General features: G+C 31.8%; 1 protein-coding gene across 1 annotated transcript; it reads left to right on the forward strand.

Moving 5' to 3' along the window:
• The first annotated feature begins 4,388 nt into the window (after positions 1-4,388).
• LOC134705290 (peroxidase-like protein 3) lies at positions 4,389-11,194 on the forward strand. The gene is made up of 5 exons (XM_063564039.1): positions 4,389-4,628; positions 8,882-9,082; positions 9,357-9,523; positions 9,987-10,095; positions 10,972-11,194. The coding sequence occupies exons 1-5, from the start codon at positions 4,468-4,470 to the stop codon at positions 11,054-11,056; spliced, it is 723 nt and encodes a 240-aa protein (XP_063420109.1). The 5' UTR covers positions 4,389-4,467; the 3' UTR covers positions 11,057-11,194.
• The last annotated feature ends 14,545 nt before the right edge of the window (positions 11,195-25,739 follow it).

The raw sequence follows: 25,739 nt of genomic DNA on the forward strand, positions 1-25,739 counted from the left end.
GGAAAGACCTTCAATTGTTCTTTGAAGAATTGTATTTTAAAAATGAATTATTGTTGGAAAAATAACTGAAATATAATTTAATTTATTTAGTCAGCATTTTTTTGTTTACTTTTCAACAGCCCTGATGTATGTTTTCCTCTTGATGTTTCTGATGGGGATGAACGATTTCAAGCAGGATGTAAAACATTTATAAGAGCAAAACCTGCAAAAGAAGATCCATATTTGACTTGTAAGTTTTTTTCGGTTCACGATTTATAATTTTGCGTTTACAACACGAAACAAATTTTGATCATGTCAACTAATTCACACCATACGCATTTCTTTTTAGATTCAGAAATGTTGTGATAGAATCAATACATAAAGGCAACAGTGGTATACCGCTGTTAGAAATTCATAAATCGATTAAGATAAAAACAAATCCGGGTTACAAACTAAAACTGAGACAAACGCATCAAATATAAGAGGATAACTACGACACAACAGAAATACAGCGATAAAATGTAACACACACGGAAACGAACTATTATATAACAATGCCATTTTCCTGACTTGGTTCATGAAATTTTAAGAAGACATGAGTGGGAGGGAGGGGTTGAACCTGGTTTTGTGGCATACCAAACCTCCCGCTTGTATGGCAATGTTAAATATATAACATTGAAAAGAACATTACCGGACAGGACTAGAATACAAATAAATGGGAGAACGTATTTTACCAGTAAAATGAAATGTCAGTAAAGAATCACTAAAAACTAGGCGGACTAAAGATGCGATTGAAAAACCAGCAGTGCACTAAAATAAACGTTTGAATATCACGCTTTAGTTTTTCAAATTATATTAACGGAGTTATGCGCATGCACAATGATCGAGCTTGAAATTGCGTTTAAAGGAAAACAAATTTAGATTCAAAATGTGTGTTATCATGCATCATTTTGTCATATTCATTTTTACGTGGGCGCATAAAGCCATACAAAATACAAACAATAGTATACTATACATTAAACATACAACTAAACACAAAGAGTAACAGGTATCTCCCACTAAAAAAAAACCCGAAACTTTGCAAAGATGCAAGTATCATATTCATTTACCCCTTGATAAAATCCGAGAATTAACTCAAAGACGCAAAACTGGTAAAAAGTTGCAGTTTCACCTTTTTATTCTTCCATTTTAATTACAACATGTTACACTCCTATGACTTGATTATGATAAATATTAACTCTTTTTTTACTTAATTTATGTACATTTATATAAACACACATGGTTGTTATTAAAATATCAATGCACATCTAGTTTGAAATATGTACAAAATATATGGGCATTCTAAGTCGTTAATGTTTGTTCCTACATATAATTTGAAATTGTTTTTTTATTGGACTTTGGAAGGGATTGAATGTATTTATCATTCTAGTGAGTCTTTCCCCTTGGACATTACAACTAAAACAGTATTTTATATAACATTTTATCGTCACATCTGACTTCAAAACTAATGTGCAGACCTGTTAAAACATTCACATCAGTTTAGTTTGCTAGTTAACGAATTCCAAAGCAAAAAAACGTACAAAAGAAAAATCAATAATTCATCAAACTTATCTTTCTTTTTCAGCTTATTGGGAACAGATAAATCTGCTGTCCTCCTACGTAGATGCTTCATTTCTGTATGGAAGCCAACATAATTTGACTGTAGAACTGAGAGTACCTAATAGCTGTGAGTCAATGATGTGTAGATGTACTCATATACATTTATATTATAATTTGTAATATATTGATTATAAATTGTTGTTTTAAAGCCAAATGTTTTATCTTATTTTACTTTTCGTATGTTTATCATTCAGATGTTATGAGTATAAAGTATTTTAAAGAAACAGACAAAAACAATATTAAGATCATTCGTTATACATTATAATTTTACAGATATCTATGATTCAGTTAAATTCAACCGTAGTAGGATAACTTCATGACAATGCCCCTTGTCGTTTTGTCGTGTGAAAACAAGATCCAGTAAAATATTCATCAGTTAAGCATGTATATTTTCATAATTCTCTACCGTGTTCACTCTATGTGTACTTACTTTATAGTTTTGATGAAGACAGACCCTGGAAACCTTTTACCAACACGTAAAGGAGGAAGTTGTTTAAAATTGACAAACAACGATAGATGTCCATTTGCAGGTAACAGTAGACTTAAGTACTGTCAGCACACGTAATAAAAACATGTCAGTATATTAGAGTCACACATCAGCGTTTAGCACCGGCGTACGCCGTGCGTGATCAAAACCATGTACGTTGCTAATACGCTATTAATTTTTGACGGATTCAACCTATAAATCATATCTGTATCGTGTGCAAAAACCAATTTTAAGCGTGTGTATGACATACGAGAACCGTACCTACACGTTTATTAGGCGTTCAAGTTACGTATGTTGGCGTTTGTCAAACGTAGATGAAAAGCACGTTACGAAGGAAAAGTTCGTTGAACGTATTTGAGATGATTATCCGGGCTTCGTGGTGTCATGTAATTATTGGCTGTTTCACGGACCTAATACACATTTTTATTTAGAGGCCAGATCATGCCAAAATCTGGCTGCAGGATTTTCTTGCTCAATTGAAGACCCATAGGTGGCTTTCGTCTGTTATTTGGTCTTTGTTTGGTTGATGTCTCTTTGACATATTCATCATTTCCATTCTCGGTTTTATTGTTTGTACTACTTCTTGATGCACATGGTCTTTTAAATTCATTGACATATGCCACTTGATAAATGTCAGAACAAATTTCGTTGAATGTCAGAAAACGTTTTTGATACGTGTGTTTTATATGTTCATGGAGCGATTAAACTACGTCAGGCATATGTTTCAAACACGCCCCGCATACGTCAAAGTAAAATTCGAACGATCTTGAGGCGTTAACAACGTGTCCTAAACGTGTCTTAAACTTATCTGTAGCGTTTTCCAACGCTAATTATGACCGATTGGTTGATTTATGCTTGCTTCATGTCCTGATGCAATTATTTCATATATATTAAGGGTGAAAATTCAGTCTTTGTACTATCTTATCTAAAACCAAGTATGTATTTTCGAATATATGTAGATATAGATGTAGCCTTTCATATATGAATTGGCTTAAAAAGAAGTATAGATAAAGTTTAGTTTTTTTTAGAGTTTACCGATGACGGACAGTTTCTGATTGTCAATTCTTCTCTTCAATTGTTGTTTTTTTACTGTCTTTGAGAACGGCTAAACATGGTTAAATTATAAAAAGAAATAAGATAAAACTAACGTGAATGATACTGTTCGAGTGCATATTACAGGGACAAGATTTGCTGTGAACTTTAAAAGAGGGATGAAAGATACCAAAGGAACAGTCAAACTCATAAATCTAAAACAAACTGACAACGCCATGGCTAAAAATGAAAAAGACAAACAAAAAAAACAATAGTACACATAACACAACATAGAAAACTAAAGAATAAACAAAACGAACCTCACCAAAAACTAGGGGTGATCTCAGGTGCTCCGGTAGGGTATCTTTAACTTATCAAGTTTGGTATGATTTAAATGCAATATTAAAGAAACACTATACTCATTTTCAAGAGCTTTCTCTCGTACACTAGTTTTGAATTTACAAATAGCACTTGATATACAATGGGCATCAAAACCTCAATAACTTAGTGCATATTTTACATAAAGACCCTTTTGTCATCTTGAGATAAAAGTAGTCGCGTATATTACAGCACAAAAGACGTTTCAATTGTTACTAATATAATGATCGACATAGCACTTTAGCGATTTAACTGCGTTCGCCAACGGATTGAAATCAAGTCGCTGCATCGTTTATACTAAAAAATCTGAAGCTTCTGTTATTTTCATGTAATTGTTTTGTTTTCCCAAAAAGATATATTTGTTAACAAGCTAGAGTTTGTTTTACTTTTTTGACATATAAAAATTCAAGATATCTTAGCCATATGTTTCTCGTTGTATATGCATGTCTTTTTTATAAGCTGTAGATGAAAGTTGATGGTTTGTGTGGACTTTTGCACTGCCCAACATGTTTCGTCATTTTGTAATCCTTTGTATGTATCATTTAAAATAAATAAACCTAAAATTTTATTTCCCGTTCTAAGTGAACTCATTTATTTCAGGAGATAAACGAAATCACGAATCACCAAATTTGGGTTTAAACCATTTGCTTTTTGTGAGGGAGCATAACCGATTATCTACACAACTTCACGAACTAAATCCATGTTGGAGTAATGAAAAGGTTTTTCAAGAAACTCGTCGAATTATCATAGCACAAGTTCAACATATTACATATAATCATTTTTTGCCACTTGTCGTTGACCATGATACAATGAGACAATATAATTTGTACTCCAAAACAAATGATTTTGATCATTGTTATGAAGAAAGTGTTGATGCATCTATTCTCAACAGTTTTGGAATAGCTCCGTGGCGGTATGGACATTCGCAAGTAATGGCTGAACAATCTGAATTAAAAGATGACTACAAAACTATATTCGAACATAAAATAGAAGATAATTTATTAAGTCCTTATTTATGGCAATACGGCTATGGAAAACATGTTACAAGTCTTTCAAGATGGCTCGCAACGGAACCGGCATTAAAAATTGACAAGTAAGTTTTATGGAAACAAATTGTTCTAAATGTTGCTTTTTTGCAGTTAGTTTATGGTTTGGACAAGTATTTGCAAATATGATTACCGTTGAAAACAACATATGAAATTGTTCAAACAGTGGCCATAATTGCCAACTATACCCTTATTTGATAACGTTTGTATCCCTAGTAACGTTTTGCGCTTACTCCGGCATGTTCTTGATTCGTGAAAAGTAGATAAAAAAAGGAAAAGGGGTGATATGATTGTGCAAGTGAAGCAACTACAAATGTATCTACAAAACACATGATTGGCGCAAGATGTTACAATCGGAACAAGACCAGTTTGCCTACTTTAGCATAGTAGTATTCAGAGCTGTCCCTTTACTTGTCTGCTATAGTTTGTTCAGTGGAATTTCCAACAGTACCTTTTTTGACGTATTCGTTATCTTCAAACATGTTCAGAACTTTTGGTACCCTTTTTGGCCTCCTAAGCTATTTTCCGTTATAATCAAAACTTTCGGTGCCTCTGTTTTCTTCCTTAGCTATTGTCGATCATACTCAGATATTTCGGTACCCTGTTCGCCTTCTTAGATCATATAAGAACTTTCGGTACCCCTGTTTGCCTCCTTATTTATTTTCGATCATACTCAGATCTTTCGGTACCCCTGTTTGCCTCCTTATTTATTTTCGATCATACTCAGATCTTTCGGTACCCCTGTTTTCCCTCTTAGATCATATTCAGAATTTTCGGTACCCCTGTTTGCCTCCTTAGTTAGTTTCGATCATTCTCATACCTTTTGGTACCCCTGTTTGTCTCCTTATCTATTTTCGATCATACTCAGATCTTTCGGTACCCCTATTTGCCTTCTTAGATGATATTCAGTACTTTCGGTACCTTTGTTTGCCTCCTTAGCTAGTTTCAATCATACTGAGATCTTTCGGTACCCCTGTTTGCCACCTTAGCGAGTTTCGGTCGTATTCAAAACTTTCGGTACCCCTGTTTGCCCTTTAAGCTATTTTCAATCATGTTCAGAACTTTCGGTACCCCTGTTTGCCTCCTTAGCTAGTTTCGATCATATTCAAAACTTTCGAAACCCCTGTTTGCCACCTTAGGTAGTTTCGTTCATATTCAAAACTTTCGATACCCTTGTTTGTCTCCTTAGCTATTTTCGATCATATTCAAAACTTTCGGTAACCCTTTTTGCCTCGTAAGCTATTTTCGATCATATTCAGAACTTTCGATACCCCTGTTTGCCTCCTTATTTTTTTTTCGATCACGCTCATATCTTTTGGTACCCGGTTTGCCTTAAAGGTGTAATACCACCATTGATTTTCCCCTATTAGTCTTTGTTAAATTTGCACTTTTCAAAAAATTGTGCAGAATTTATCTTTGTTTCAAATGAAGAAATACTTGGCATGAGTAAAGTTTTATCCTGTCCAGTTCTATAGAAAAATTTTCACATAACATTTCATTGCATATAAGAAAATAACAATCATTGGAAGTTAATCAATCAAATTTCTCCCCTTATTCTATGTGTGCACAAGGTTTAGTCACATGTAACCTCAAGATTACAAAATTTTCTATAGAAATCACAAATAAAAAATAATGGTGTTTAGAAATACCCAAGACATATGTTTATGACTCAGAAATAGTTTTACTGCAATAAAATGTAGGATTAATTATTAACAACGGTCAAATTCAAGGGAATATTTTTTTAGACCTACTTTCGTATACAACCGGATGTGACATACCATGATTTGGTGGTATTACACCTAAAGAAGACCTTTTTGTTCAATAAACTGAATGAGACTTTTTTCATTTGTTATACTGGTTATTTCAAGCATTTCTGTCAAGTTTTGTCATAATCAGTTCAATAGTTTGAGAAAAATCTAGTATAATGAAAGACGACATCTACAGCGATTCGAGCAAAATTTCTTCGACAAATCCAAACCAAGCCGCATCAAGATAGAATGGAGTGTGGACCAATAAATGATCAAATATCTATCTTATCTGCATACAAACAGTTGAATATGATACACCAGATGATTTTAGGAAGATAAATACCACTAATGAACCTCTTTATCTTCTTTATAAGGTCTCTTTGGGTCAATTTATACCTCTAATTTCCTCAAAATTTCAACATTTCAGGCCAATAAATAAAAATAATGGGGTAACTTTCACTCATTTATGGTAGAAATGATATAAGAAATGAGTAATTGAAGCATTTTAGCAGAATGAACAATCCATGTGAAAGTTTATTGTCTCCAAGGAGGTTTTAATAAGTCCTTACGTAAAAATTTAATTTACGCCGCGTTCCAAAGAGGGACATAAAAGGCTTCTTTTTTTAAAGAATAACTTGTCGTTACAACATTAGAAATAATTTCATCTACTTATTACTATATATTTATTTAAGTATATTACCTAGGAAAATGTTATATCATAGCAAAATATATGAAATAACCATCCCCTCCAAAAATATTAATATATGGCTTGTTCTGTCAACTGAATATTCATGGTACAGGCCTATTTCACGACAATTTTCTCATAAAATGTGTTTTGGAGACTCAATCCACTCAGAATATTTCAATTTTTGTATTATTGCACTTAAATAGCAAGAAATTTTAACACATGAGAATACTCACAAGGCCATAGGTGCATGTACAGCTTCCCATATTAGGTGTAATACCACCATTGATTTTCCCCTATTAGTCTTTGTTAAATTTGCACTTTTCAAAAAATTGTGCAGAATTTATCTTTGTTTCAAATGAAGAAATACTTGGCATGAGTAAAGTTTTATCCTGTCCAGTTCTATAGAAAAAATTTCACATAACATTTCATTGCATATAAGAAAATAACAATCATTGGAAGTTAATCAATCAAATTTCTCCCCTTATTCTATGTGTGCACAAGGTTTAGTCACCATGTAACCTCAACATTACAAAATTTTCTATAGAAATCACAAATAAAAAATAATGGTGTTTAGAAATACCCAAGACATATGTGTATGACTCAGAAATAGTTTTACTGCAATAAAATGTAGGATTAATTACCAACAACGGTCAAATTCAAGGGAATATTTTTTTAGACCTACTTTCGTATACAACCGGAAGTGACATACCATGATTTGGTGGTATTACACCGAAAGATATTTTTGATCATTTTCAGAACGTTCGGTATCCGTGTTTGCTTCCTAAGCTTTTTTTTCTATCATATTCAGAACTTTCAGTACCGCATCGGATATAATCAGTGTTATTTTGAACAGTAATCTTGTGTGCACTATTACATATCACCAGTAGGAATTCTAAACAGTAGCCCTGCTTGTCTTATTTTATATCATCCGTGATAATCTAAACAGTACTCTTATTTGCCTGATCGGAAAGCATCAGTCATTATCTCAACCATATTCCTGTTTGTATAGTTCTGTCTTTATGCTATATTCTAAAACAGCCAATCTGTGTATGAAGTAGTTATCTCCAAATTGTTACGAGATAAAAATTCAAAGGGTGTTGGTTACATGAAATATTTTTTTCCTTTCATTATACAGAAAGAAGCGCGTAAAGACAAATATTAGTTTGTGGATAGAACTTATTCACTCGTATACTTGTCCTGTCGAATAATCTATGACAAACTTTACAGTATTCCAATCTACCAGGCAAATATAGCAAAATGATACTCTGACAAATGTTTCTAGTCAGCACATCATTTCTTTGTAGAATTGTATCAATCTCGCAGTCTTGTTTTAACCGTATTCTTACCCAGATGCTTGTATATGTGGTTCAAACTATTCATTTGCAGAGTCCGTTCAATAATTTCTTACCTGTTTACCTGCGTTGCCAAACAAGAAATCAAGGCTAGACACCATTCGACTCTATTACTCATTTCGTCTTCCCATCCACAGACCTGAGATAGAAATATTTCGTTAAAGTTTTCTTAATATCTCAGAAAGCAATAATTTGATATGTTGGTCCTCATCTAATAATGTTTAGTTGAAGAATGTAGGCAATTTTCACATCTGCTGTGCAGCTACTTCGTGTTTCCTGATCATATGAAATTTCAATCAATGATACTAACGCAGGTGAAGACCCACGAATGGTCTTCTTATGTCTTAAAATTTTAAAACTAGAAGACGGTTGAACTGGACAAGCTCAAATGGTAGACAGACAATGTTAGGTGTAGTCGAGAAATGTTCCGAAAAATTATATTTATTGCAATCAGTCTCAAATATCAGAAAAAGTTTTCGGAATTAAAAAAAAATAATTATATTTTCTTTCAGTTTTCTAGTTGAAGGATTGCGTGACAAACTATTCTTCATCACGTCACCACCAGGTTCAGATCTGTTTGCTTTAAATATACAACGAGGACGTGATCAAGGTGTTCCTGCTTACAATGAATGGAGGAAATTCTGTGGACTACAAAAATTGAGAAGTTTTGACGACTTTGGAAAATTTGGCTCGAATCTTGCATTAGTATATAAGTATGTTTTTTTATAATTAATCTGAAGATTTAAATGAAAGTTTCAATATGTATAAAATTCATCATGTAATGTTATAAGTGAAATTAAGGAAGCTTACAAAAAATTTCCTATAATTGACAGCTACCGTGAACTCTTACCACATTTTTTACCCATGCCTCACCAAAAATCTTAAAACCGAAAACACCTTGTAGGATTCCAATATTGATTTAGAAGTAAAATAAAAACTCGATCATGACCAACATAAAAATCTTTATACCAATTTTGATCTTTTTAGATCAGTAGATGATGTTGATTTGTTTATTGGCGGTCTCTTAGAAGAAGGCGAAAACGGTAGTGTTGGACCTACTTTTTCATGTATTATGGGCAATCAGTTTCAACGTTTCAAAGTTGGAGACCGATACTGGTATGAATCCTCTGATCCAGATTTTGCTTTCACAAAAGGTAGCATTTTTTTTTATATTTCAGTATTTGATAATTAAAAACAAGAGATGAGTTTATTTTCACCAATCAAAGATATTCTTCAGTACATTATTTTGTTTAGCCGACTGCCGAAGCACGCATTAGGGTGTGTGATTTCGCCGCTGTATTGAAGACCCATTCGAGGTCTTTGGCTATGTTCTGATTTTTGGTAGGGTTGTTGTCTCTTTGACATATTCAGAATTTCCATTCGCAATTTTATTCTAAACTAAAAAAAGATATTAAGTCATTCCAGATTGGTTAATGTTATTTCTTAAAATGGATCATTCACAAATGTATAAATAAATATCTCATTTAAGCAATGTTTTAAGACATATGTAAATTGAGTTTCTTATAGCATAAGTATGAACATCGAATATATAAAACTACATATTTGATTATATACTTGTAATTTCTTTTAATTTTGAACGTTTTTTTTTCATTTAAGATCAGCTGAACTCTTTAAAATCTACTTCATTATTGTCCAAAATATACTGCACGAATTTTGGATTGAATGAGATACAATACGATATATTCATGATTCCATCTTTAAAGAAGTAAGTATCTTGATAAATTATTAACAATGTGTACATTATACACGTAGATGAGAGACAGGCATAAAGTTTTTAGTCTTTAAAATTTGACAGAGTACTTTGTATAACCGTATTATACATAGGTAACTTTATTAGATCGTCAATAGCGTAGCCAATTTGTATGAACAGTAAAAAAAACCTGAATATTTTCTCAATTAACGATATATTTTCAAATACCATAGTCGGAATGACATTATCTCATGTTTTTCTATTTATATAAATAACCGAATATCTGTATGTCCGAGACAAATAGAAAAATTACCACACAAATACAAATAAGAAATAAAAAAAGCCTTTTGTTTAAACAAATATTATTTTGAATCAGTAGTCCACAACTCTGACGATAAAGTACACTACTCTTTGATGTTGATGTTGATATATATACGGATAACAAAAAGTGTCCTTAATCTATAACAGTGTTATTTTATCAATTACATTGCTTCGATCATCATAGTACTTCCATTTGCGATAGAAAGTTGAAGAATTTGGTAAATAGAGGGACATGTAATTTTTGAAATTGTTAAGGATATAAATTATGCTCCTTTTGATTTTAATATGTACGTTGTACATGTAGCAACTGTTATGTTCAGATTTGTTAGTCATCGGTAGAAGTCGAACTTCACATATAAATTGTCACGAAAACGAAAATCTAACCGAATCCGGAATTTATCATACACAGAGATGACATTTGTTCACTTAAGAAGCACATTTTGGAGTCACATATATTTAAAACGAAGTTGTTATGTCTGATAATTATATCAACTACAGCTGCTGATAATGTTCACATAGATCAGAACATGAGTTACAAATAAAAGATGTTCTATTATATTTTTCTTTCAGTCCAGTATCTTTCTGTAGAGACCTTCCCGAGATAGACCTTCACTTATGGAAAGACAAAACGTGCGTGTATGGGCCACAAAACTAATTGATAAATGTCTAATTGATCACTGATCGGGACAATAACTCAAAGGAGGTGAATCGATAATTCGAAGATTAAATTCAAGTATTGTACAATTTGTATTTAAAGCACATATTGTTTTGTATTGTCTTAGTTTTAATTCACTTGTGGTATTATGAATGTGGAAAAAGCAAATAGTTTATTAAAAAGAGCCGCTTAAAGATGTTCTAGCTGCGAGATGTATACACAATTTTAAATAAGATTTTTTGTTTTTTTAATCATTAGAAAAGTGAAGAGGTTCAACTTTGTCAAAATAAGCTAACAAACATCATTGATGATTAATTCATTTGCGAGTGAATAATTTGACCTCATTGAATACGTGTCATTGTGCCCTTCAATTGAACCCCTAAGTTAGAAATGGATTACACATTAAGTAAGCATAACCAGTCATTAAATGGAAAATTGTCAACATGAAATTGAAACAAAGAAAATTCATTTGATTGACTGATCCACAAAAAAATAATAGGTAAAAACGCGAATTAACTTCATTTTTAAAGTAAAACATGAAATCAAACAGATAGAAAAATCCAATTGATCATGGTCGCCACCTATTTATATTTACGTGTATATCATGTTATATGACCGTCGGATGTTTTTTGGGGCTCATCTCGATTGTTATAAGATGGCGTCTAGACTTAAATACACACGAAATTCTAATAAATTTTATCTAGTTTATGCATTCTTAAATGTTTATTACAGACTGATTGTAATATGAATATGTGTTTAGTATGTAATATATAAAATCTGAGAATTTCAGTAAATTCGGTGAACATTATTTGACCGCAAAAATCCCTTTAAATAATAATAAATAGGTACAACACAATTTCCTATAATGGTATCTTATAATTACAGACTGTTTATTTATAATTTAAGAGTACTTCCCTAGATTCTATTAATAGCGAATATTATGGTCACGCTGCGTTTATTAAGTTTGCATTGTTTAACATGTATCTATGTTTTTTTCTGTTTTCTATTATACCGGTGTCACAGTGTTGCGTGTGTTGTTTCAACTTAATTTTTATTTATGTTCTTCTATGTATCATATTTTATACTCCTGTCCGGCTGATCGAGATTCATGTGATTGATCCAGCTTATATCGACGACAACTACCCTCTGGTGGATAGTTGTCTTTATTAGCAATCATATTTAAGAGCAAACAATGAAATAAAGTACAGAAAAGCTTACACATTTACAAAATGTAAGACAAAAATACAATCACAAACAAACTTCAATTATATAATATCCTACTGTATTAATGGATGAGTGCTATGGCTGAAAGCAAATTCAATGTACATAGACTACTGATGTTTGACCATGCAATTCCTCACAAGAAAATTGCATCATCTTTCACAACATTAAGCATCTATTTTTCAAAGAATAAATAATCTGAGAAATGTTGAAAAGGTTTACACATGGTTGAAAAAAAAAATGAATTCAGTCTGATTATTTTATTCTAATTGGTGAGTTGACGCCAAGGATATCGATATCTCTCATAAGACATCACTAAACCTGTTTAGTGTATCACTTCTCCAACTACAAATTCAAACAAATAGTGTAATTGCCTGACCATTACCATGATTAAGGATTATGTACCCTTTTGATGATTCAGTGCTAGCAATGATCACCTTAATAAAAAATTATTAATTTAGATATTGGTTATAATATTTTCCTCGGTTTTAGTTTGTTACCCCAATTTTGTTTTTTGTCCATGGATTTATGAGTTTTGAACAGCGGTATACTACTGTTGCCTTTATTTATAACAAATATAAATATGGACCAATTTAAGTACACCTTCTAGGGTGCGTTCAACTTTTTGTAAACAATAAACTACAGTAAATCATAGAAAAAACAAGTGAGTAATCTATGTATCACAATTTAATAACAAAAATCTACGTATTAAAGTCAGTGGATTTCCAAAAAAAATCTTGGTTTTATTTTCACCAAGTTCTCTCTTTTTCTACTAACTGCAATTAAACTATCAATAATAATGCTTTGTTTGACGTTTCCCCTTGGCATATGTTGAAAATGGCCAATCTCTATTATTCATTATCTTTGCTGTTTTCATACTATTGCAGTTTCAAAACTTCGTAATTCACAGGGCATAGATAGGGTCATAAACCTTGAGTAAAACCGACGATTGGACTAAAGCACTAAATGCTACCAGCTGATACTTAAATCAAGAACCCATCTAACAAATGGTAAAGGTCTAAAACATGTAATGATATACAATTTTGCAATGGGGTGTTATGTACGAAGTCAAATATAAATAATAGCACAGTACAGTGAATGCGAGCAAATGTTGTACATGGAACAATTAAATTCCTCGTATTTCACGTAATGGATATGTGTGAGAATGGGAAAAGGTAACAGTAGCCTCGATATTTTGAAGTTCTAACACGTTTTAAAGATGAAATATCCTCCAAGTCTGGAACACGTAAAGATAATACAGTTATAACCAACGAACTATATATATCGATGAATGAGGTTACAGAATGATTAGAATGGTTTAACCCCTTAAGATTTAAGCTATCCTCATTTTTTGTTGTTGCAAACCACAGCTACAAGCTATTAGTTCAGTACAATAAACATATCATTTTGGAAATATTGCTTAATAAAGGATACTTCTGATTAATATCACCACGATGTTGCTGAGATTCTAAAGCCTGTCAGGTGCTGATACCTTAATCATGAATCAATCGAACAGAGCTGAAATATAAAATGAATTACAATTGTATAATGGAAACGAAGAGGTTATGTCAACCTTTTTATTTTGCCATACACCAGCCATACAGTTAAGACTTTAGCTAAAGGGTAAAGGGTAAACAGTGGCATTGTTTGGGTTTTAAATCAGTGGCACATATATATTTTGACTGGTGTATAATTAAACAATGATTGATGTAAGTTATACTTTATTGTAATTTTAACATGGGTAGGCATTATATTCGTGAATATTTTTGACCGGGGGATAGTGAGGGCTAAAATAATACGAATATAATGCCTACCCATGTTAAAACTACAATAAAGTATAGCTTACATCAATAATTTCGGTTCTGAATAGGACAATTAAGTTAATAATAAGATAAGAACAAGTGTAAAAACGTTTGTAAATCCTCTTCCATGAACCTCCCTTTTTTGTTTGTAAAGAGGCAAACGGCTGGCACTGTGATTATTCAGAGGGAGGACTATGAACAACCAGCATGAACAGTTGTCGCATCTAGGTCAAATATGTCTATTTCGGAATGTAACACATTACAGTCATAATAAATGAATAAGTAACATCATGTGCACCATTTAGGAGTTTGAAAGTGTTTTAAAGTTAAGGAAATATATTGAGTGCATGATAATTTGATAAAATTCATTATTCTGAAGAAGTCAACATACGCATGTGCAAACCAATTTCACAAAGCGAAAGAAGCACATCATATTAGAAAAAAAACCTCTTTGTTATAATATTTTAAAAAAAAAAGGTTTTAAATGGTTTTCTTCTTATTATGTTTACTCATATAGGTATTTCAAATAAGTTTATTGATGGCAACACTTCAGGTTTCTATGGTAAACATGGAAAGTAAGAGGAACAATATGACTTAACACCAGCCCCATTAACAGGCAAACACGCAATGGACATTAATGAAAACAACTTGGACAGTTAACTAACACATATTTCAGACAACAACACACTACTATTCTTTTAATAAAAAGAAGATAAGTTTGTCGAAAACTAAAGACATTCAAAACATACTAAAAGGAGAAAAGTACAGTAAATATTTGCACTGAAACAAATAAACTTTCACCAAAGGCCATTATGAAATAATATGACGTACTTTTACTGATTGAGTAGTCTAATGGAGTAAATAATTAAAAGGTATTAGCATATAAAACAAATGATAGCAATAGCTCAAAATAAGGGAAAATTGAATTTCGAACGTATTTTAAAGGAAACTGTACTGTGCCCGAAAGAGGTGGTCATTACCTGTCGTAATAGTATCAATTAACTTGGTGGAAAGTCTTAAATATCATAAAAGAAAGAAAAAAATGTTAACCAGAAAAACCGTTGCTATTCAATTTTAATATTTTTGCTATACGCGTGTTAGTATATTTATAGATTTAATTGCTAAAAGAAGACAAAAAATGTGTTGATAGAATAATGTACATTAAAAAAGTTCACCATGTAGAACGCCACATGCAGGGTGTCGGCTATGTTTGACACGGGATGGGCAATTTTGACGACGGAGAAAAACTAACGAAGTAAGTTCAAGTATTAAAATTTCTTTTTTTTAGAATTCTTAGTACCATATAATGTATTGCACGGAATGAACTGAAACATAATGTATTTCCTGCACGGATAATCAGTCGTTTGCAGTGCTCTGTTTCGTCAAATACCTCTCCCTAGTTTTCCGTGTTGTAGATTTTGAGACTTCATATGCAAATTTCTTGATAAAAACTGCTTTAGACGACTTCCTCCCGTATCATTTATATAGAATTAAATTCCTATCATGGAATATAACCAAAGACCTGTTTCTTACTAAAAATAAATTGGTTTTAAAACTAGTTTTTCATCAAATATGAAATTGTACTATGCATTTACACGTTTCGAATAGATATATGCATGTAATGTTAAAATTTGTGTAATTAGTCACAGGAAGTATTACGGAACATAAGATATGTATATCAATTCGCACATGACAAACAAATGAGTAGCTTAAAAAATTAATAAAATATATAAAAAACATTCACTAATATGATTTACATTTCCTGACGTCCAACGTGATAATAGTAACAGGGAAATAATATTTATGATATGAAAACAAACATTCATATTTCCGCGAAGCGCAACTCTTGATTCACATTCACCAGCAGCGGACAATTGACTAATGAGCTGTTAATACCATGATACACTCGGAGACTGAGATTCAACAGCACCGATACGACCCAGTGCTAAAAAAATGTAAAAAAACTTTTAAGATTCCATTTGTCCGTAGCACAATCCTAGAATTGCATTCATCAAGAACGCCCAAATCGAAATATTTGAGAGTCATAGATGTATAAAACCCGAAACATTTGAAGAGCCATATGAAAAAAGGATCTTAAAGTAATTTGTTAATCCATACAACTTTGGCAGAGCGAGTTGAAACTTTAGGTTCTAAATAATTCAATATTTCGAGAATTTTTTTTTATCTTCTTTCAAAAAATATTGTTCATGTTGAGTGGTATTGTAGGGTCATACAAACGTTTTTGATTTGAAAGCCATCGAAACATTAAATTTATCTGTTTTATGTGTTTTAATGGAAGAACGAGGTCGGTTATCTAATTACTTATTTGGTAATTTCGATCAGAATATAATATAATAGTGTATATATTGTAGTTAAAGAAAATGTCAAATCCAACTGGCGATGAAGCCTTGAAGTCCAAAATATTAACATGACCAGTAGCACTATCTAAGACAATTATAATAGCAGGAGAAAACAAGCCTGATATAGTTGATGGATATATTACTCACTCCGATAGGACTGCAAAGGGGTTGTTATGGCATCGAAACATATGTATAGTGGTTGGCATACGTTGGTGCAAATAGTGACAAAATTCTTGACTATAGCATCGTCTTATTCACATCTGTAAAAGATAGCACTCCATACTCTAAATATCTACTTTTTACTTATTCAACTGTGTAAATGTATTTGCAACAGGTCATGAAATATTAAGTATCAACCACAGGGTCGATGCCACTGCTGGTGGAGTTTTAAGGGTATCACCAGCCCAGTAGTCAGCACTTCTGTGTTGACATGAATTATCATTGATATCGTCATATTTATTAACTGTTTACAAAACTTTTTTTCAGAAAGATAGATTTTCTACCTCCTGAATAGATAAACTTAGATGTATTTGGCAAAACTTTTAGGAATTTTGGTCCTTAATGGTCTTCAATTTCGTACTTTAATTGGCCATTTAATGTTTTGGGATTCGAGCGCCACTGATGAGTCGTTTGTAGACGAAACACCCGTCTGGCGTAAATACAAAATGTTATCCTGGTTTCAATGATGAGTTTATTTAATATTTAATTCATTGAAACAATCATGTTCTCATCAGGGAAGGTGATCAAAGTTAAGTATGCTGAAAATAGGCATTACTTATAAAAAAAATATACTAAAACCAACGTTATGTACAACACAAATGATGCACAGTTAAGTGGTCATATCTTCATAAATTTTAATGTGATGTACCAAAAGTACTCATTTTGTAGTGATAGTAATATTTTGTATTGATAGTAATTACAGGAATATATCTTTGTTAAATTTGTAGTTTTCTACCTGATTTAAAATTCCTTGAAATATCTAAGGGTCAATTTCGCCCTTCATGAACCAACTCCACCATAGATCTTCCAACATTTCCGACGTAAAAAATATAAATTATATTGATAACCCTTTATAACCATACGTTTTTCAAAGGAGAACGCCTGTCGAAAATTTTTAACGCCTGTCAAATATTTTGACTATAATAAAACTCATATTGATGTGATTGCATTGTAAGTAAATGTATTTCCTGCATTAAAAAAACCCAGCTGATCTGCGAGGTAAACTATGTACGCAACCTTTTGATCTGGAATTACAGTGGTTTGAAGATACGTGTAATAATAAAAAGTATAATCACAGATTTACTGGACTCCGAGGAAAATTCAAAAAGGAAAGTATAGAATCAATTGGCAAAAGTCAAAATCACAACCACATCAAATAAATGGATAACAACTGTCAAAGTCCTGACTTGGTATAGGTAGTCTCATATGAAGAAAGTGGTGGATTAATCCTGATTTTAGAACTAACTTTATGTCTCACTGGTATGACAGCTTCATCAATTCAAGTTTACAAAAACATTGAACAACATTAGAGTACAAGAACTAGATGTACTAATATTCAGCTATTGATTCATCAGGTAAAATAACTGCGTAGTTTATGACTTAAAAAGAATTGGGAGCAAAGGTAGTAGTAGTTAACTGCAACAGTTGAAACACAGTTGTACCACAATGTTATATTTTTAAAATTCTATGAATTATTAATCGTTTAACTTGTTTGAAGTTATTTTAATCCAATCTCATCAAAAATATTACAGCCTCCACAAATCTATTTCTGTAAAACAATTTGATTTCAAAAGAAAAAGATATTTGAAATGTATTTAAATATAACGCCTTTGTTCGAAATAGTTCGCATTTGATAAAAAGTCGTTTGAAATACGTAGTATAAATTACAAATATAGTTGAATATGTCAAGGTAATAACAGATGTCAAACTATGTTAAATGTTTGATTTTCTAATGAAAACTTAGATTACTTTGTAATTTATAAAATTTATCAATCATATACAAATCAAAACGACCAGTGGCAAATATTTCGTACCTATTCAGGATTAAGGGATTAAGGCGAGGTTAAGACTGCCACGGGATATGTGGGTATTTTGGATAGGGACAGACATTTAATCTCGCAACAGGTCACCTACGGGTTCCTAAGAATTGTTGCAAGGTTTTAAAGAGGCAATAGCGTAGCAATCTCTTTAAACGAAGCATCGTATTTAAGTTCCCATTTTGACCGGACATGACTGCAAATTTGCATATCCAATACGGCCAAAAACAGACGTCCCATTTTAGCGAAGGTTTTACTTCCGGTCAGAGGAAGACCAATGGTGACCATACTTTTATTTTCCAGTCATCTATGGCGGAGCAAGATGACGTACTCTTTGTTTGTTCAAATTGCAAGAACTTGAAATCACAAGGTTGATAGAATATTTGTTTTCAATATTATTTTTTCGAAATTGTTTGCAGATGATTGTGCATTTTATTATGTTTTTTCTTCTTATTAATCACTGGGTATCATTGTCACCGGAAAGTGTGACATAGCCCATTTACTGCAAAGTGACCTTAAAAGTCCTTTAATATCAATCAGTTCTACGATGCCTTTCTAAATGATAAAGTAGTGCTTGAAATTTTTATGACAACCAGAAACAAATAAGGAAACGACAAATTTCGAACCTGTTAATTTATCATTCTGAGTTACAGTTTATGGCTATAAGTAGCAAAAACCCATCGAAACAACTTCTGATTCAAATTGTATAAGCACTTTTAGATATTTAGGTGATCTATTGGCTCTCCATAAGGACGACTTCAGTATGTACTCTAAAGACATTTATCATGCTGAACTGAATTGAATAAAGCTAATAATAACAATGAACACTGCCCTTTTTCTGGATCTTGATATCAATATATTTCACGGGAAGCTTAATACCAAAATTTATGGTAAAAGAGATAATTTATCTTTTCCTATTGTTAATTTCCAATTTCAGAAAGTGACGTATCATTGTCATCATCTTAAGGTGTTTATATATCTCAACTTGTTCGATTCGCTCGAGTATGTTACATCGTATTTGATTTCAACGAAATAAATCTCTGTATTACTTAAAAATTATTACACTAGGGTTTTTGATGTAACAAACTAGTTGAGACATTTTTTAAATTCTATCATCGGTACAAGGGCATCATTCGTAAATATAAATCAACATGCAGACAGGTATTTCACATCCAATATGATGAAGACATAACCAGCTTAATTGAGGTCTGGAGCTGGCATTTCAGTAACTACTAGTAGCTCTTTCATTTATGTATCATTGCTTAGTTTCTTTTGTTACTTATTCTGACATCGGATTCGGACTTCTTTTAAAAAGAATTTTACTGTGCGTATTGCTATGTGTTTCTTTTTTCTACATTGTCTAGACGTATATGGGAAGGGTTTGAGATCTAACAAAATATGACAAACCCTGCCGCACTTTTTGTGTCTGTCCCAAATCAGAAGCCTCTGGTCTTTGTTAGTCTTGTATCATTTTTTAATTTAGTTTATTTATATGTTTTGGAGTTAAGTGTGACGTCCATTTTTACTGAACTAGTACTCAATTTTATTGAGGGCAAGCTGATTACCACCTTTAGGTGCGTGATTTTCTCGCTGTATTGAAGACCTATTAGTGGACTTCGGCTGTTGTCTGCTCTTTGGTCGGGTGGATGTCTCTTTGACATATTCCCTTTTTTTATTCTCCATTTTTTTCGTACACATTTTAGATAAAGTGCCAGAACAAGACCGCCTCTGGAAGAAAATCGTTCAATAACAAAACTTTTTTAAGAAAAAAAACATTTAACGACTCAAATGCACAAGTACTAAAAGTACTAAAAATCGGTCAGGTAAAATAACTGCGTAGTATAGGACTAAAATTGAACAAAAACAGTTGAAATAAACTGCAACAGTTGCATCATGTTTGTGCAAAAATGTATGTTTCTGAATTTAAATGATAAATCATTTATATTGTTTGAAATTATTTTATTGCAACCTTAAAATATTTCAGCCTAGTAAGCTTATGTTGATGTAATTATCTGATTTCAAAAAGAAAAGTTATGTGACATTTATTTCAATTCAAGTCTTTGTCGACATGGTTCGCATTTGAACATTCATTTAAATAATAAAAGTTTTTGTTATATAAAAAAATATAACACAAATGCTGCGGAAATTTTCAAAGGGTTAAACATGTTTGAATTTTGAATTAAAAAGTTATTAATCAAATTTAGTAGTCATATAAAGCAACGGAATCAAGAATATAACAGTCTCGTTGTGTGCATTGGTTCCTAGAAATTGTATTAACAAAGGTTAGTTGATACAATATTTATTTAACATTAATTTTTTAACATGTTTGCCGATGGTTGTGCTTTTTATATTGTTTTTCTTCTTCTAATTGACTTTTAAATCTCTGTCAATAGACAATAAAAATCTTATCTGATGATTATCCAAAAATTAATTTGGCAAAACTGATTACGGATTATGTCATTGTCTCAACTTCTCTCCTCTATGTCGTTTCCTTCTGTTTCGTTTGGAATATGAATCACCTATCACCGCATGTGGAGCAGGATCTGCTTACACTTCCGGAGCACCTGAGATCACCCCTAGTTTTTGGTAGGGTTCGTGTTGTTTATTCTTTAGTTTTCTATGTTGTGTCATGTGTACTATTGTTTTTCTGTTTGTCTTTTTCATTTTTAGCCATGGCGTTGTCAGTTTGTTTTAGATTTATGAGTTTGACTGTACCTTTGGTATCTTTCGTCCCTCTTCTCTTGTAATTGAAAATTAAGTTCATGCTCTTTTATAATACATGATCAATTCGTCGAAATATTTTTCAAGTAGGGCCTTGAAGTCGACCATAAGGTATGGATTTTCTCATTGTTGAAGGCCAAACTGTTGTCGATATTTGCTTCAATTTATCTCTTACGAACTTTTATGTGATTGTTTTCTCACCACCGTTTAGTATACAATTTTGTAATTTTTGTAATAAAACCATTTGAAACTGGCTGAAATCAGTGTAAGAAATATATTGATGATTTAGTAATCACTATATAAATATTGATTCTTACACTGCAACAAGTGTATTACGAGATTTCTCTACTGGAGACAGTTAAATTTTATTATTTAAAGCGCGAGGCTTGTCGAGCTCTTTAAATAATAAAATTTAAATGTCGAGAGTGGAGAAATATTGTTATACACGAGTTATAGTGTCGGAATCTGTTTCTCTAATGGTTTTTTATCGTTCTTTTTCAAAGATTTTCAACAACGTGTGCTCTTTATATGCGACGTCATCAGGAGAACAGATTTTTCACTAGGGAGGAGAAATATTTTTCTCACACCGGTCAGGAAATGTGAAAATAGTACAAAAATAAGAGAAATATAAGTTTATAATTGCGTACGAGTCATTATCAAACAGCGTCCTTAGTTTTTCGAAAATCCTTAGTTTTTTCGAAAACTCAAAACCGGTCATGGCCTTCGATTATGTTCTGCTCTTTGGTTGGATTGTTGTCTGTTTGTCACATTCCCTAAATAATTTACTCTAAACGAAAAAGACATTATTTAATCTTTTTATGCTGAACAGCCAACCTGGTATTTTTAGCGGCTAAACTTTTTTTTTTAAAGTGAGGTTACTCCATACCATTTTTTTTTTCAATTACTTTCCGTGTTCTGTTCGATACACATTGTTTTAATTAATACGAAACTGTATTTGGAAAACAAATTTAATACAACTAAAGATGTTCTTACCCCAGGCATAGATTACCTAAGCCGTATTTGGCACAACTTTTTGGAATTTTGGATCCTCAATACTCTTCAACTTTGTACTTGTTAGGCTTTATAAATATTTTGATATGATCGTCACTGATGGGTCTTATCTAGACGCGTGTCTGACGTACTAAATTATAATCCTGGTACCTTTGATAACTAAATACATACAAGATATAAATAATTATATGTAAGAAAGTTATAAAAACAACAAAAATATGTTGTATTGTATCCCAAGAAAATTATAATATAAGGGTCATCAGTAGTTTACCGATGTACAAATCGTGTAAATATATGTTGAATGCTAGAAATAAATCAAGTGAAAACGACTCACAACCGAAGACCCTCTCAAACACGTCGATTTGGAGTGTTGGTATATACGCATCGTATAAGCCATCCACTGTGTGATGGAGTTCAAAATGTTTGTGCAGTACGATTTCAGTCGTTCTTTCTCGTAACCATTCTAGATTGTATATTTGAAGTGAGTACATTAATAAAGTTAAGAAGATACCCAAAACAAAGTTATCATAAAACGTTGAGTCAAAGAAAACCCACAACACCTAAACCTAAATAACACGAATATGATACTAAAGATTGAACAACAAAATCCCCAGTAAACACGTAATAAAACCTCAAATGCTTCCAATGTGGTAAACGTATTTGTCCCTTCTTTTTCGCATCAGATTTGTTCCTATAGTAAATAATCGAATTTAAAATTTCTGGGAATGATAAATGTACATTTTTTTAAAACAGAAAGAGATAATCACTTTCATTTCCTTATTACGTGTTCAATCAAGATAGATTCTTGAAGAAGATACATTGTCTTTTAGCAAACATGAATTTTTAAACCAAAATGTAAGCAAAACATATATAATAGTATTAGGGTACAAATAAACTCATTATAGAAACCAGGATTAAAAATGTATTTTAACGCCAGACCTGCAAAAGACTAATCAGTGACGCTTGATTAAAAAAATGTTTAAAAGACCGAATAAAGTACGAAGTTGAAGAGCATTGAGGACCAACATTTCTAGAAGTTTTGCCAAATACAGGTAAGGTTCCCTATTCCTGAGGTAGAAAATCCTTAGTTTTTCCAAAATATCTGATGATGGGTATTGTGACTGTGACGATTTTTTTTTACAGTTTTAGATTTTGTATTTACTAGATGTCACATCTAGTAAATACAAAATCTAAAACTGTAAAAAAAAACTGTAAAAAAAATCATGTGTATGGTTTGTAATACGTAGTGTTATGAATGAAAACTAAACAGAATCGCAAACAAGTATTGATTCGAAAACGTATATTCATGATTGACCTCTCTTCTTGTCATGAATATTCATGAAAAAAATGGCCACTGTCTATTAAGGTTACTACTCTGATCATCTACGGAAAAGAGAATCATATACAAGACATGATTTTTCCAAAGAATTTACTGTTAAGGATATTGATGCGTATTGCATTGCTTGCCAAAAAAAAAGATGTAGTTGATTATATTTATTTTCAGTTGAAATGTATTACATCACACTATTAGCTACTGTTTTGGTAAGTTTATGTTTTATGTTAAAGCCGACGTTTTAAAAAAAAACGAAATAATCTGCTCAATTTTGAATTGATTGTTCTTCGATTTGGCAAAAGCAATTTGTACATTTTATCAGATTTAATATGTAAACACAAAGACAGTTGATTGTATGATTATAAGCTTAACCTATTGCTAGTGAAAATCTGAACAGATGGCTTGATGTATAGACAGATGATTTCAACAACAACAACAACCACAAAATAACTCACTCATGAGTAATTGAGAGAAAAAAAACCAATAAATATAATCGAATGAAATACTATCGATATATGTTTTTTTGCATATAAAAAATGCATCTATTATATTCATTCTACCGGAAAACATAGAATCCAAAAATTTACAAAAAACAGGGTATATGACGTTACCTCTTCTACAATAAAAAATCAAGATGATGGATACGCACGGCAATACAAATTTAAAATCAACCCAAAGTTATATATCTGCACAAATGTGTATATCTTAAGATCGGATGAAACTGAAAGCATGAGTTTTGACAATACGAATTGAAAATATGTGGCAACAGTAGTTGTGAAATAATCAAGTATCATCAATTCATTGAGAAAATACAATGCAATGTGCAAAATAAAGGAAATCAGATGAAACAGATTAGGGAACAAGACTCAACCAGCTCATGGTGGTAAAATTTATTAAGTCTCGATTTCAATCATTTTACCTCATAACTTTGTATAGTAGTTTTTGTTCCAGGACCAGGTATTGAAGTATGGTCATCATGGTCTGCTTCAGACTAACAGTAAAGACCTTTTAAAAAGAAGGGCATTCAGTTTGATGCGCGTGATGAATATAACATTTGGACAGAATAGTAATGTTAAATCCGATGTATATTTTGATACTTAATAAAATGTGCCTGATTTGACAGTAAAAAAGTAAAGGAAAAATATGTTTTCAAAAATTGCAATTCGACAAAAAAGTAATCTACAATCAATCAGTCAATATCACAGATGATATCAGAATTGAAGATTTATAGTATCAGAAGTCCCCTAAATCTGAAGTTCACTTCAATACATGGGATGCAAGTACTTATTGAAAAAAGTAAAATTACAAAAATATTGAACTCCGAAGAAATTCAAAACAGAAAGTCCTTAATCAAATGACAAAAACAAAAGATAACACACATCAAACGAATTGACAACAACTGTCATATTCCTGACTTGGAACAGACATTTTCTAATATAGAAAAATTGCGGATTGGACGTGATTGTATAGCTAGCTAAACCTTTCACTTGTATAATAATCTCGTCAAACTCCTCTACATCGACATGAAATGTTACCTTTTGAGTGACATAACATCGTTTGGGAAAACATGAAAGGTTTTATTTCATTAATGTTTTAAAAGTTTTGAATTTATAATGGGAATTGTACAACATATAATATATTTTCACAAATGGAATAATCAATCATTTGAAAAAAAAATCAGTTTTTTACTAATAACTTTTACTTGATATATCAGTTTTGGTACTTTTTTGCATTGCTCAGTGATATATTTTCAAGTTGCAGATGATTATGGATACCGGCAGCTCGGTCCACCATTACAAAGGTATACACTTTTTCGTTCAGTAATGATTCAAACTTGTATTTTTCATTTGCTCTTACCTCATTTTTAAATTTTCAATTTTCTTGTTTTCAATGAGATTATTTGAAGTTTCCTGATTCGTTCTAATATGTCGTCGACCAACAAATTAAAAGGTTGCAAAAAAAAATTATTAGCAGTCGCTGATATGTACTGACGAAATTCCATTTATAAATTTCTGTTTGTTTTTATTCTGTGTCATCCAGTTTCTATATATTTTCTTGTTTTCCAAGATTCTCTTTGGAAGTGAGGGTGGGGTGATATAACTTTTTTTCACCGTCTTCCCTTTCATCCTTATTAAAATAATTTGTTCTTTGGTGATTGTTTCATTTGTATTTATCTGGTGTTTGTTTGAACTAATAGAA

This window comes from Mytilus trossulus, chromosome 2 (assembly GCF_036588685.1).
Source record: "Mytilus trossulus isolate FHL-02 chromosome 2, PNRI_Mtr1.1.1.hap1, whole genome shotgun sequence".
NCBI classification, from domain to species: Eukaryota; Metazoa; Mollusca; class Bivalvia; order Mytilida; family Mytilidae; genus Mytilus; species Mytilus trossulus.

Bases quoted from the DNA above. Each gene is read 5' to 3' on its own strand.
- LOC134705290 (XM_063564039.1), top strand. From the start codon at position 4,468: ATGGCTGAACAATCTGAATTAAAAGATGACTACAAAACTATATTCGAA. The intron at 9,524-9,986 runs GTAGCATTTTTT...TTTTCATTTAAG, and splicing joins AGATTTTGCTTTCACAAAAG to ATCAGCTGAACTCTTTAAAA. The intron at 10,096-10,971 runs GTAAGTATCTTG...TTTTTCTTTCAG, and splicing joins ATGATTCCATCTTTAAAGAA to TCCAGTATCTTTCTGTAGAG.